The sequence below is a fragment of the Eurosta solidaginis genome, chromosome X (assembly GCF_040869045.1).
Source record: "Eurosta solidaginis isolate ZX-2024a chromosome X, ASM4086904v1, whole genome shotgun sequence".
Taxonomy (NCBI): domain Eukaryota; kingdom Metazoa; phylum Arthropoda; class Insecta; order Diptera; family Tephritidae; genus Eurosta; species Eurosta solidaginis.
In genome coordinates this window covers 74492240-74508345 of record NC_090324.1, presented here as the reverse complement: position 1 = coordinate 74508345, position 16106 = coordinate 74492240, and the positions used below count along the sequence as shown (strand labels likewise).

The 16106-nt window shown below is 38.9% G+C and overlaps 1 protein-coding gene across 1 annotated transcript in view; it reads left to right on the top strand.

The window, feature by feature from the left end:
• Positions 1–14087, top strand: part of LOC137234275 (plexin-B-like) — an 890794-nt gene extending 876707 nt beyond the window's left edge. Inside the window, exon 11 of the mRNA XM_067757887.1 lies at positions 13843–14087. Coding sequence (XP_067613988.1) covers positions 13843–13950 — 108 coding nt within the window. The 3' untranslated portion in view covers positions 13951–14087. The remainder of the gene's footprint in view (positions 1–13842) is intronic.
• The last annotated feature ends 2019 nt before the right edge of the window (positions 14088–16106 follow it).

The following is a 16106-nucleotide window of genomic DNA, read 5'->3' as shown; positions in this document are numbered from 1 at the left end:
AAAATAGATTACATTCAGAGAAAAGACAACAAAATCTCAGATTTTCTCAGTCGAATTACCCTAATAAAAACGAAATTAATGTTTTAAATGAAGAAAGTGATAATTTCTTAACGATGGAAACAATACACTCACAAGAGCAAAACCATAATGATCACTTTCCGATTTTGGATACTGTCGTGAACAGATTTAAAACACAAATTATCCTAGTAAAACAAAAACAAATAGAAAGAGAATCTACCCTCGGAAATAGACGAATATACATTAAACAAAGCGACATTGCTGACTGTATTTCAGACATAATTAGGCGAAATAAGCCCTCGGGTAAAATCGGAATATACTCAGAGCTCAGTGACTCGACCTACAATGTTGTACAGACGAAACTGACAGAATTGTTTGAAAACGCTTAAAATATAAAATTCGTAAAATGCTCCTACATGGCTAAAGACATGGAATCTGGAGAAGAAACTATAAAACACATATCAGTTTTTCACACCAAGGAATCAGGACATACGGGTATCATACCTAATTACGAAAATTTAAACCGAAAAATATATTGTGCGAACCTAAGGCACATTATAAGTAAAGTAGTAAACAACTGCGACATTTGCACTGCATCAAAATATGACCGAAATCCTATAAAAAAATAGTTCTGCATTACGGAAACCCCGTCTGATAAAAGCGAAATAGTCCACATAGACACCTACGTAAACTCCAAATATCCTTCATAATTTTCCTAAATAAATTTTCAAAACATGCTGTAGCTTTTTTCCTAGAAGATAGAAACAGTCCAGCTTTGATAGAAAAAATCAGACTATACATCTCAGCCATGGGTAAAATGAAAAAAAAAATATTTGTGATAATGAATTTAATTCAGTCAATGTAGAGCAATTTTGTAAAGACGGAGGTATAGAATTACATTTATCCAAGCCAAACAGCCATACTAGCAACTCTGATGTAGAAAAGCTCAATAATACATTAACTGAAAAAATTCGAGCACTAAATATAGAAAAAAGTTAGCAATAAAATACCAAGTAAGCAAGGCAATATAAATCTACAACAACACTTTTCATTCAACGATAGAAAATACGCCGAACAATGTTCATAACAAAAAAGTAGACAATAACAAAGTAAAATAAAGAACAAATTCAAAAAAATTTAGGAAAATATCGAACGCTAATAAAAAAAGAGAAGAATACACAGAAACAAGAAGTGAGGGATTTGTAAAAAATTATTCAAATGTCAGGCACAAAGAACAACCAAAATTTCGAAAAATGAAGTTAGCCAATGTCCATGAATCAAATATTAAACGACCCTTAAAACAAAATACAAACAAATAAAACAAAATAAAAAGAATCTATATATATATATCTATATATATATATATATATATATATATATATTTGTACACCAAAACTTTATTAATATTGTTCACCAATTTTAGTACTATTTAAAATCATAAAAACCTTCTGTAATAAATTTATTAATAATCAAACAAACATTAAGCTTACAAAACATAGATTTTTTTTTACAAATTGTTTAAAAGTTAGGTAAAGTAAGCAAAGAAAACTTTTTATAGATGATAATTTTTACTTCTACAATTTCAATAATATTATATATGTATGTATATGTAAATACATATATGAAATAATTTTGAATTTCATACATATTTTAAATTAAGAATGGCTACAATTCTAACGGGTCGTTGGAAAATCCAAGAAACGGTTTAAATGCAGCTATTCCCTCATATGAACAAACGTTTATGAAAATAATTTGAAACTTTTCCGAGTTGAAAAATTTGAAAAATTGTTTTTTTCGTTTTTTTTTCCTTTCTTTGTAAACATTTACAATTCACCTTTACAGCTGAATTATTTATTAACAGTTGCCTTTAAACCTTATAAAATGTTTTCTAGAAAAAAAACATACAAAACATACTCTCTTACCATCATGAGGATGTAACACAACTGTTACCATCACTTAATATCATTCTCACTTCTTATTGGAATCATTTCGTTTCATTGTTCTCATTTCCTTTACACTCAAACTCTAGCTTCAAATCATGTTAACGTTAAGCTGTTGAGTGTTACTTGTAAAAGCTATTGCTCTATGTTAAAATATGTATAAGTTAATCGTTAGCTATAAGCATTTCCAATAGAGCAGAAACCATATCTTCATTTAGCTCTTTCACTGTAAACATCAATATTATTTCTAATTAGAATACAGGAAACTCTCTTTTTGCGTTAAGCTCTTCCGCCATACCGAACCGTTTTGTACATTTTTGGAAATTGATGGGTCTTTGATTGCTTTTTAACCTGTTGAATTGCTGATCATAATTAATTAAATAAGTTTGAGACAAAAACTAAAGTGTTGTGTAATATTAATATATAGTACATTAAAAAAAAAACATTACATTATCTAAACCCTAATAAAAGGTGTCGTTTTATTTAAACCTAAAAAGAAAAGGTAAATATTTTTGCTGAAAGTGGCAAAACAAGTCAATATAGCAAATCTGATTTAAAAACTCTCATTATTGTGCTGAAGCACATAAATCGGAGCAAGCAAGTATTATGTTTGCTAAATATAGTAAATTTGATATAAAAACTTTCATTATTGTGCTGAAGCACATAAATCGGAGCCCCTCGCAAAAGGTAAATCCGTAAGTTCCGCTTGCGTTCATCGACAAGCAATCTGATGCGTTGGTTTATATCCCTTATTTGGGGGTCGCCGGGATCGTGCTGTCTTATAAGGTCACGTTCTCTCACTAAATGTGAGGTATTCCGGCGGGAATAAAACGAGTCGGGTGGATTCAGTTACCATGCGGAAAGCACATTCCCCTTGGCGCTAATCAGTCGGGATAGTAAGGGCAGCAAAGCGATTGTCTGTAAAGGATTTGTAGTCGTCCCACTTTCCTTTCCTAAAGTTGATTAAAGTGCTGTTCTCAGTAGTGATGAAGTCGGCAGATCGCTCGAGCGAAAGGAGTATAGGCAGATGGTCAGATGCCAATGTTACCATTGGCTGCCAGTTGACGCAGTTTACTAGTCCTGCGCTCACGATGGATAGATCTGGCGAACTGTGACAGCTTATTACCATACGAGTGGGGGCGTCTCCGTTTATCGTGCAGAACGTTGTTTCCTCTATTTGGTCCGACAATATCTCACCCCTGCTGTCCGCCTGTAGGTTAGAATGCCATATATCATGATGGGCATTGAAATCACCTACGATAATGCGATTATCGCCAGTGAGTAGTGCGATGATATCAGGGCGGGATGCACTGGGGCAACAGGTGACAGGAGAGATGTAGATGTTGATGATTTCTTAGTTTATATCGCCTGACCGGACAGATATGCCATGACCCTCTAGGACACAGTTCCTGCGACCCATGTCGGGATCTAATTGATTATATTGCACTGGGAGGTAGATGATAAACGCGAGACCGCCTCCATTTCCGCTCACGCGATCTTTTCAGTGGACGTTATACCCAGAGCAGATCCACAGAGAAGATCTTGTTGTGAGTTTGGTCTCTTGAATCTAAGCAATGCGGATGTTATGCCGCTTCCTGAAATCCACTATCTCCGTTATCTTCCCCGTTAATCCATTACAGTTTAACTGCAGAATTCTGAAGTGCAACGGAGGAAACGTCTCTAGGGGTAAGTGACGGGTGACTACGGAGCTAAGGCGCAGATTACGCGACGCCCTTGGGCGTGAACAGCAAGGAGCCACAAAATAGTTATGAAAGTTACTAAGAAGTCGGGATGTGGGGTCTAGCCCAGAAAAACCTGTCCGATGCAACCATCCTTTGCACGTGACACACTGACAATACTGTGACCATCCTAAAAAGATTATTTTCCGGCATACGCAGCAAAACAATTTCTCAGGACCGGGGTCAGGTGTAGGATCCGGATTGGGTTCGATACCTTCCCGGAGCAGGAATGTATGGCGCAGTCCCGTTGCAAGGATCTGCTGGTAGGATGAAAATATGTAGGGAGGACGCAACAAATTAAATAGGCTTACACTGGAATGACAACCATCGGTCGGGAAAAATCCCGAGTCGCTCCAGTACATATAACCGACTGCCTTGGGAAGCGACTACTAGCTCTTCGTTATTATAAGTTAAAACACATATTATGTCAAATACGTACCTGGCGTAAAATTGTGACGGACTAATTCCTGCTGAGGTATGCCCAGTCCGTCCAGGGTTCCTATATTTGGTGGGGGAACCTATTCCGATGAAAATAAATAGACAAAGGAGTTCTGAAAACGTTATAAAGTTTATTTAAAAAGGGATCGATATCCTTAAGAGCTACTCCTATTCTTTGTCCCTGTCTAAATAAGAGTAGCTGAGGTAGAACCCCTCTGCTAGCTCTCCGTCAGTTGGAGTAGAAACCTCCTACTGAATATAAAATAATTCACGAAATGAAGTAGAAACCTTCAGGTCGTGTTGGTCAGTGGTAGAAGCCCACTGACTCGTATACCTATCTCCTAGCTTCTGATCTTACAAGCTAATTTGCCGCCCTTATATACGATTTTGTACGCCGGTGGACAGTTATTTCCTAAAAACAATACATTGTAATAATTACTCAGTTATAGAATTATGTAGGACTGCACGCAGGCAGTCAGTAATTTTACAATAACAATTATAAAAGTTGGAAATGCAAAAATCGAATTCTAGTTTAACGCTAATTTCGCTGTATTCTATTGGTACATACATACGCTTACATGCTAACATGCGTTTTCCCTCTTTCCATTATCATACATATGGTGGTACATCGGTATATATACATATATGCATATTTTCGATCATGTATGACGATCCGCTATCCCGGTATTTCATATACCAATTTTAGGGAGCCCTAATATACATAGCAAACAATGTGCCAAATCTCGTACGTACGCTTGTTGTATGCCTGCCGTGTTTTCCAGTCTTTGCTTTACCTATCGAATTCGACCATTTGTGTTTATGCGTATGTTCGCTGTCACTTGGTTTTGATGGTGCGTTGGCCTCGTTTGATGCTTTCGGCTTCTGCTTAGGGCGTGCGTTGGTGTGTCGTATGCTTGTACGTAAGTATGTAGAGAAAAGTCCCAATTAGTAGCAGCGCTTAGTTTGGCGACTTTTACTGCTGATCTTTATTTATCCAAATTATTTTGTATGTTGCATTTGTAGCTGATTGCATTGGATGCGCAAAGGGTTGGTTGACCGGCATAATTTTATGTTTTGTGCGTTTCCATGTTCCTTCCAAATGTTTTAGTGTATGTTAGGGTGACCTATATTTGAACCTTATGTGGGCGAAAAATGTAAATATTTTGCTTGCGTGCAAAAGTACGCAAGTCTGGTTTATCCTTCAATTTAGTAAATAATAATTCAATATGCAACCGCATGTATGTGTTTTGACGTGTAATTCATAAAGATATAATTCATGTTATAAAAATGTACAAATGTTAAATTCGGAGTTAAGTTCAATCATTGTATAACATGTAAAAAATGAGAAAATAGATATATGTTGTGAGAGTACAAAACCCTCGGTTTTGGGGTCCTCACACTCCCCCCTCACCTACCGCAGCGAAGCTTACGGTCACCATGCAGGAGCGCGTGATCCGCACGCCGAATTGGTCGCCCATGCTGCCTTCGTCGTCACTGCCGTCGCTGGCCATCAGGCTCAATATATCGCTGTTGTTGTCGTTGAGGCTGCCGTTGACCTCGCTGTCCATACGGCTTAATATTTCGCTGTCGTCGTTCATTGTTGGCGTTTTGCTTCCTTTCCCATCGGTGGTGTGTGATTCCAGTCTATACTGTAAATGAAAAACTGGTGGATTTTCCTTAGGGTGGAATTTTTTTTTTTTTTTGTAAAAACGTGGTATATCTTGAGCCTAGTTAAGGAGTACATTTATGTGATTATGTAATTGTGGTTAGAGTTTAACGGGCTTTAGTGGTTGATTCGAAGTCCGGGTACTTCTTGGAATGAAGTTTCTTCGTGTATGATTTGATACTGTTGCGGTTGGGCGTGTACGTTACTACCGATGTGATTCGAGTTACAGTAGATATCACGTAATAGTCCGTTATTCCGGAGTTGTCTCTGGGTGTGTGTTCATTTAGGGCTGCTTTAGCAAACTGTCTTCCTAGGTGTAATCTTGCTCCAGGTATCGGTCCTCTGGCGATCTGTACTTGGGTTCCTCGAGCGACCCGTACCTGATTCTCCGTATTTTTTTGCACTTGAGTGTCTCTGTATACTATCAGTTGTTGTACTTTGGTTCTCTCCTCGTTGCCTCCCGGTCTCTTCGCTGACTCGTGTGAGCGTACCACAGATGGCTACCTCGCTGTTCTCTCTCTGTTGTTGTACCTCGGGGATATTGTTTGTTGTTCGATTGGACGATGTTGACGGGATTTGATCTTCACTAGCGTTCTTCTTGTTACCCTGTTCATTCCTTTGCTTTATGGATTCATTATTGTCGGCGGCGTCTGTTGCGTGGTATGCTTTCAGCTCACTTAAGTGGGCTGTCCTCCTCCTTCCTCTGAAAACTTTGTCTAGCTCTACGATCACTGGTGATACAAAGTTCGTTACCCGGTGGGGTCCACTGTACCTGGGCGCTAGTTTGGCTGCAAAGTTATCCACCGCTTTTGACAGCTGATGCTCCTTTACCAGCACTAGGTCGCCTATAGCCGGTCGCCATTGCCTTCTTCTTAAATTATAATGCTTTGCTTGCTCCGCTGATGCTCGCTCTTGTTTCCGTCGTACCATCTCGAATATCTCCTTCATCTTCATTGATTTCTCGGCTGGATTAGCTACTCTCTCACCTGTACCGAATGTATGCTCGTCGTAAAGGCTATTGGGAATTCTTGGTTCTCTGCCTTGTACTACATATGCTGGACTGTACCCTGTCGATTCGCATACGCTTGTGTTTAATGCGAGTGTTACCTCTGGTATCAGCTCGTCCCATTTTCTCTGCTCATTCCCTGAAAACTGTGCTATCATCCTCTTGATGTTGCGGTTCGCTCTTTCTGTCGGATTCTCCTGCGGTGTGTATGGTGTTGTCAGCTGGTGTTTTACGCCAAGCTCCTCCAAATACTTCTTAAAACGTTTGCTCACGAACTGCGCTCCGTTGTCTGTGATTAATACCTGTGGAATGCCAAATCGTGCCAAAATTCTCTCTCTAAATCCTCGTACTACGCTTTCTGTTGTTGCCTTTCTAATTGCCATTATCTCCACCCATTTTGAAAATCTGTCAACGAAAACTAATGCCATTGTATTACCATGTTTTGAGCGTGGCATTGGACCAACAAAGTCTGCACACACTGTTGCCCACGGTTCTTCTGGAATTTTAGTTAACATCTTACCCGCGGCCTGTTGTTGACTAGGTTTGTATACCTGACATCCATGACATTGTTGTACGTACTTCCTTACGTCTCTGAACATTCCGGGCCAGTAATATCGTGTCGTCGCTCGTGCAATAGATTTTCGAACGCCCATGTGTCCTGCGCTTGGTGTGTCATGAATTTCCGCCAGCACTCTGCGTCTCTGTTGGGTCGGTACACATAGCTTCCAGGGTACTGCGTCTTCACCATCAACTTGACTCTCTATTCTCCTGTAGAGCTTTCCGTCCTCGATCACATAGTCTGGGAATTTCTCCGGAGCCTTTCTTACCTCTGTAATCTTCGCTTTTAGCCACTTGCACTCGTGTTTTCCTTGCTCTACTGTCAACGTAGTTAGTTGCTCGTCCATCGGCTGTCTCGAAAGTGCATCTGCCACCACGTTTAGCTTTCCTTTCCGGTACTGTACGTCGAATGAGTATTGTTGTAGTTCTAGTGCCCATCTAGCAATCCGTCCCGTCGGACTGTCTATTGCGTTTAACCATTTTAGAGCTAGGTGGTCTGTGATTACCGTGAACGTGTATCCCTCTAGGTAGGGTCTCATCTTCCTTATCGCCCACACTATTTCCAAACATTCTTTCTCTGTCGGGGAATAATTTGTTTCTGCCTTGTTAAGTCGGCGACTCGCATAAGCAATCACTCGTTCTTCGCTGCCTGATCCTTGGGTGAGCACTGCTCCGCGGCCAAAATCGCTTGCATCCGTCTGTAGGCAAAACTTCTTCGAAAAATCTGGACAAGCTAGTACAGGTGCTTGGGTGAGTGCGGCTTTTAATGCTTCGAATGCCGAATGCTGCTCTTCCGACCACTTCCACTTCCTTCCTTTCTTTAGCATTGACGTCAACGGGTGTGAAACTTGTGAAAAGTCTGAGACGAATCTCCTGTACCACGATACCACTCCTAGGAATCTTCGTAGTTCGCGTAAATTGTTTGGCGGTGTCAACTCTTTGATGGCTGCTATCTTGTCCGGGTCCGTGTGAATGCCTTCCTCGCTAACGACATGACCTAGATACTTTAAACTTTTCTTAAAAAACTCACATTTTTCCGGGTTTATCATAAGGTTTGCTCTTCGCAGCCGTTGAAATACTTCCGCCAGGTGTCTTATGTGTTCTTCCAATGTTTTGCTCGTAATGATGATGTCATCTAGATATGCGAATGCGTAAGGTTCCAACTCTGGTCCTATAACGTGATCGAGTGCTCTCTGGAAAGTTGCTGGGGCTGAGCGCAGACCGAACGACATTACTTTCCATTGATATAGCCCACGTCCGGGTACAGCGAATGCGGTGTATTGTTTGCTGTTTTCTTCCATGGGGATTTGCCAATATCCGTTTTTTAAATCGAGGCTGCTGATAAACCGAGCACTTCTCAATCTATCCAGGATGTGTTGGATACGGGGTAACGGGTATGCGTCTGGTACTGACCTTGCGTTTAGTTGGCGGTAATCTACGCATAATCTCCACTTACCATTTTTCTTCCTTGCCAAAACTATTGGTGCGCTGTGCGGACTTCTAGAAGGTTCGATGCAACCTTTCTCGATAAGCTCATCGATTTCCTTATTAATAATCTCTTGCATCTTGGGATTCTTCGGGTAATACCTTTGTTTTATGGGGCGGTCGTCTCTCATCACTATCTTGTGCGTGGCCACGTTGGATACACCTGACATCTCCTGGAACATCTGTAATTCTTTGTTGAGAAATTTACTCACCGACTCGTCTGTGTTCGCAACTTTTAGGCTGTTATCTTTTTGACTACTTTCATTTCTACTTTCGACCATTGTTGTACAAGTGACCGCATCCTCCTCCTGATTGTTTGTGTTCAAGGTTAGCGTTTGTTCTCCACATCTCATCTCCATGTTCACCTTCGCTAGGTAATCCGTTCCAAGCACCACTTCGTCGACTAGTCCTGGTAGGATTAGCATTTCATTTCGCAGCACTTGGTTACTCATTCTCACTTCTACATCTACCGCTTCTATGATCGTCTTCGGTTTGCCATCTCCCAGTATCACTCGTGTTTCTATCGCCTTGAATATACTTGTCTTCAGCCTTCTTGCCATTGTTCCACTTACAAAGCTTCGCGTCGCCCCTGTATCGATTGCTGCTACTACCTCTTCGCCATTCACCGTAATATTCGCCAAGATCCGGCCCTTTGTATGTCTTAAGGTGTTTAGTTTTCCCGAGGCTGCGTTTGGGGAGACCCCACTCCTCGGTGCCAATGAGGTCTCTGGCCGTTTCCCTGCGTTCGTCTACAACAATTTCGTGTGAGTGTGCCTACTTTTCCGCATGTCCAGCAGAATTCGATGCGAGCGCTACGGGAATCGTATGCGACATGGCCGCCTCCTCCGCATCGTCTGCACGCCGTGTCTGTATCGATGTATCTTGGTGCCGGGTCTGATTTCTGGGATGGTTGTTTCTCTGCCTGCTGTTCCCGCTCCTCTGCCTGTATATATTGGTAACGTTCTTCTGGGCGCCTTGGTACAAATGGTCTTGCCGTTGGTCGCATCGGATCTCTGTCAGGGGTAATATTTTCATAATCTTCTACCAAACTTACCAATTCTTCCAGGCTGTTGATCTCGCCTCTTTTAACATACAGCTGTATTTCTCTGCGGGAGTTCCTGTATATGCGGTTTAGCTTTTTGTCTTCGGTGTAGGCGGCATGTCGCATCAGCCCTTGTAATGCTAGCACATAATCCTTGAACTTCTCTCCTGGTCTTTGCATGCGTGCCCGTATCTCGTCGTCCAACTGTTCAAAATATCTGGAGCTGAGAAAAAATTTTAGGAAATCTTTCTTGAATGAGTCCCACTCTTTCCAAATCCGGTTGTTATTTCGGTACCAAACCAACGCTTTGTCTTTGAGTAGCTCCGGCAATGCTCGTGGTATCGAGTTGACGTTTATTTCGTATCCTTCTGCCAGTTCTTCCACGCGTTCTATGAACCCTAGAGGATCCTTGCCCCCGTCGTATTTTAAACCCCATTTTCTTACCAGGTCCATAGTGGTTGCGTATGTGCCTGGCTGTTGCATCGTATATCCTTGTTTTGACTTTATTTCCGTATGTCGCTGTTACCTTCCTTTGAATATCCTTTATGTAAAGCCTTGTTGATTTCCTTGATCTTTCTTAAGTCGGCTTGGGTGCCATATGTGTTTTTATTTATAAGCCTGCTCGGTCGCCATATGTGATTTTATTTATAAGCCTGCTCGGGCGCCATATGTGACGGACTAATTCCTGCTGAGGTATGCCCAGTCCATCCAGGGTTCCTATATTTGGTGGGGGAACCTATTCCGATGAAAATAAATAGACAAAGGAGTTCTGAAAACGTTATAAAGTTTATTTAAAAAGGGATCGATATCCTTAAGAGCTACTCCTATTCTTTGTCCCTGTCTAAATAAGAGTAGCTGAGGTAGAACCCCTCTGCTAGCTCTCCGTCAGTTGGAGTAGAAACCTCCTACTGAATATAAAATAATTCACGAAATGAAGTAGAAACCTTCAGGTCGTGTTGGTCAGTGGTAGAAGCCCACTGACTCGTATGCCTATCTCCTAGCTTCTGATCTTACAAGCTAATTTACCGCCCTAATATACGATTTTGTACGCCGGTGGACAGTTATTTCCTAAAGACAATTCATTGTAATAATTCCTCAGTTATAGAATTATGTAGGACTGCACGCAGGCAGTCAGTAATTTTACAATAACAATTATAAAAGTTTGAAATGCAAAAATCGAATTCTAGTTTAACGCTACTTTCGCTGTATTCTATTGGTACATACATACGCTTACATGCTAACATGCGTTTTCCCTCTTTCCATTATCATACATATGGTGGTACATCGGTATATATACATATATGCATATTTTCGATCATGTATGACGATCCGCTATCCCGGTATTTCATATACCAATTTTAGGGAGCCCTAATATACATAGCGAACAATGTGCCAAATCTCGTACGTATGCTTGTTGTATGCCTGCCGTGTTTTCCAGTCTTTGCTTTACCTATCGAATTCGACCATTTGTGTTTATGCGTATGTTCGCTGTCACTTGGTTTTGATGGTGCGTTGGCCTCGTTTGATGCTTTCGGCTTCTGCTTAGGGCGTGCGTTGGTGTGTCGTATGCTTGTACGTAAGTATGTAGAGAAAAGTCCCAATTAGTAGCAGCGCTTAGTTTGGCGACTTTTACTGCTGATCTTTGTTTATCCAAATTATTTTGTATGTTGCATTTGTGGCTGAGTGCATTGGATGCGCAAAGGGTTGGTTGACCGGCATAATTTTATGTTTTGTGCGTTTCCATGTTCCTTCCAAATGTTTTAGTGTATGTTAGGGTGACCTATATTTGAACCTTATGTGGGCGAAAAATGTAAATATTTTGCTTGTGTGCAAAAGTACGCAAGTCTGGTTTATCCTTCAATTTAATAAATAATAATTCAATATGCAACCGCATGTATGTGTTTTGACGTGTAATTCATAAAGATATAATTCATGTTATAAAAATGTACAAATGTTAAATTCGGAGTTAAGTTCAATCATTGTATAACATGTAAAAAATGAGAAAATAGATATATGTTGTGAGAGTACAAAACCCTCGGTTTTGGGGTCCTCACAAAATGCCATGCCTAAGAATGGCTGACGTGGGGCTTTCCATTCTAAGACCGTTTGTTTGTCTATATATTTTATTGTATGTTTGTTTAATGGTGTGTTCAATTTATACTTATATTTAAGAATTCATGAGCTTAACACCGGCTTATAATAATTGAATTTCAATTATTATGTTTTCTAAGAGAAACTGAAAAGAAAGAAACATTTACTGGCATATTGCGGTGGAACCATTTCGAAAACCGCCAACGTAATCATCATGAGGCAATTTTGTAATGTTACCGAAGGTTTCACCGGGATTCGAACGTTAATCACATGGTGAAACTGCAGTTGCCTTTAACAACTAGGCTATCCTGCTGGTATTTGTTTTCATGCTTAATTCAGTTTTTCTCATTTCTACACTAACAACACAATTGAGACATTTTGTCTCTATATTAATTTGTGTGCCATGTAGATTTGTTTTTGTAAAGTTCTTCTTCGTTGCGAATGAGAAGCTTTGTAAACTCGGGCTCAGTTTTACATATTTATGTATGTTTGTTTAATGGTGTTTTCAGTTTATACTTATATTTAAGAATTCACGAGCTTAACACCGGCTTATAATAATTGAATTTCAATTATTATGTTTTCTAAGAGAAACTGAAAAGAAAGAAACATTTACTGGCATATTGCGATGGAACCATTTCGAAAACCGCCAACGTAATCATCATCAGGCAATTTTGTAATGTTATCAAAGGTTTCACACGAAGAAGAACTTTACAAAAACAAATCTACATGGCACACAAATTAACATAGAGACAAAATGTCTCAATTGTGTTGTTAGGGTAGAAAAGAGAAAACCTGAATTAAGCATGAAAACAAATACCAGCAGGATAGCCTAGTGATTAAAGGCAACTGCAGTTTCACCATGTGATTCACGGTTTGAATACCGGTGAAACCTTTGATAACATTACAAAATTGCCTATGATGATCACTTTGGCGGTTTTCGAAATGGTTTCATCGCAATATGCCAGTAAATGTTTCTTTCTTTTCAGTTTCTCTTAGAAAACATAATAATTGAAATTCAATTATTATAAGCCGGTGTTAAGCTCATGAATTCTTATATATATTTTATTGTTGAATTGAAAATAGTTATGGCGTGTTTGTCTCCGATATTGGTATTGGTATTGGTATTGGTGTGTATAGATATTTTATGTCGAAAGATACCAATTTGCTGTTCTTTGTCAGCTCTACGGCCTCAAGTTTCTCTATTGGGTCTGTTAGAATAATAAACGAACAGATGAGCACAATTTCTGACACAATATTTGAGCCTTAAAACTTGTTTACCAGAAACAAAGTAACCACTCAGGTACAACAGACAAGTACGAAACAACAAATAAACACAAAAATATAAACGCACCAAAACAACAAATCCACAGAGAAGATCAAACGACTAGAATTATTGCCTTCTACCTGCCTCAGTCAGCCACACAAATCGATCAGTAAAAACCACCCTTCGTTCTGAATGAACACACAGCACACACACAAACATCAATTTTACAATACCTGCTCATGTACATGCGAACTATAAATACAAGAGAAACGACAACAACTGAACAGAACGAAAATCGATACTGATGATTGTACAACGCTGAAGCCGATTGATATCGAAACCAAATTTAACAAGGGATGACGGAAAATCATTCCAACATATATCTCGATTCCTTTATGCCATTATGTACTACCGTTATCAAATTAAAGTTATAATACCCTTGTGTAGAAGTTCACGCTGGCTATAAAATATATAGGTATTTAACGAACGGCATAGTGTACACTGTACACATTGAAAATTGGAAACTCGCTAACGATGTCTTATATATTCGAAGTATGATTTAAAATCCAACTTTGTTTTACTTCCTTTTCCACAGATAATTCATGCATTGAACACCGATCTCAACTGCAAAAAGACGCATTTATCGTTTAAGCTGGAGAGTGTGGCAGTTACTTTGAATGGTGCAGAAACTTCTGGTTGCTGACATCAAGATCACGATCATTCATCTGAAACAAATTTGCAAATAACTGATACTAATTATTTAAATATGTCATACCATACAATTAAGTACAATATATACTCCGAAAAATTGAGTGCATATTCCAGTATGTATGTAAAACTTAGCCCGAGTTTACAAAGCTTCTCATTCGCAACGAAGAAGAACTTTACAAAAACAAATCTACATGGCACACAAATTAACATAGAGACAAAATGTCTCAATTGTGTTGTTAGGGTAGAAAAGAGAAAACCTGAATTAAGCATGAAAACAAATACCAGCAGGATAGCCTAGTGATTAAAGGCAACTGCAGTTTCACCATGTGATTCACGGTTTGAATACCGGTGAAACCTTTGATAACATTACAAAATTGCCTATGATGATCACTTTGGCGGTTTTCGAAATGGTTTCATCGCAATATGCCAGTAAATGTTTCTTTCTTTTCAGTTTCTCTTAGAAAACATAATAATTGAAATTCAATTATTATAAGCCGGTGTTAAGCTCATGAATTCTTATATATATTTTATTGTTGAATTGAAAATAGTTATGGCGTGTTTGTCTCCGATATTGGTATTGGTATTGGTATTGGTGTGTATAGATATTGTATGTCGAAAGATACCAATTTGCTGTTCTTTGTCAGCTCTACGGCCTCAAGTTTCTCTATTGGGGCTGTTAGAATAATAAACGAACAGATGAACACAATTTCTGACACAATATTTGAGCCTTAAAACTTGTTTACCAGAAACAAAGTAACCACTCAGATACAACAGACAAGTACGAAACAACAAATAAACACAAAAATATAAACGCACCAAAACAACAAATCCACAGAGAAGATCAAACGACTAGAATTATTGCCTTCTACCTGCCTCAGTCAGCCACACAAATCGATCAGTAAAAACCACCCTTCGTTCTGAATGAACACACAGCACACACACAAACATCAATTTTACAATACCTGCTCATGTACATGCGAACTATAAATACAAGAGAAACGACAACAACTGAACAGAACGAAAATCGATACTGATGATTGTACAACGCTGAAGCCGATTGATATCGAAACCAAATTTAACAAGGGATGACGGAAAATCATTCCAACATATATCTCGATTCCTTTATGCCATTATGTACTACCGTTATCAAATTAAAGTTATAATACCCTTGTGTAGAAGTTCACGCTGGCTATAAAATATATAGGTATTTAACGAACGGCATAGTGTACACTGTACATATTAAAAATTGGAAACTCGCTAACGATGTCTTATATATTCGAAGTATGATTTAAAATCCAACTTTGTTTTACTTCCTTTTCCACAGATAATTCATGCATTGAACACCGATCTCAACTGCAAAAAGACGCATTTATCGTTTAAGCTGGAGAGTGTGGCAGTTACTTTGAATGGTGCAGAAACTTCTGGTTGCTGACATCAAGATCACGATCATTCATCTGAAACAAATTTGCAAATAACTGATATTAATTATTTAAATATGTCATACCATACAATTAAGTACAATATATACTCCGAAAAATTGAGTGCATATTCCAGTATGTGTAAAAGTAGTAGGATTAATCCACTTTGTGTGAGGCAAATAACATGTACCTTAGACTGGGTTGATCTACATACATAAAAAAATTGTGAAAGGAAAGTCCGCCCCATAAATATGTAGCTTACGGAGATGGTTTCGAAAATTTTCTTTTTTAATCCTTTGATTTACAGCCGAAATATTTTTTTATTGCAACTTGGTTATTTGACATCGGAGATCCACTTCTTATTGGAATCATTTCGTTTCATTGTTCTCATTTCCTTTACACTCAAACTCTAGCTTCAAATCATGTTAACGTTAAGCTGTTGAGTGTTACTTGTAAAAGCTATTGCTCTATGTTAAAATATGTATAAGTTAATCGTTAGCTATAAGCATTTCCAATAGAGCAAAAACCATATCTTCATTTAGCTCTTTCACTGTAAACATCAATATTATTTCTAATTAGAATACAGGAAACTCTCTTTTTGCGTTAAGCTCTTCCGCCATACCGAACCGTTTTGTACATTTTTGGAAATTGATGGGTCTTTGATTGCTTTTTAACCTGTTGAATTGCTGATCATAATTAATTAAATAAGTTTGAGACAAAAACTAAAGTG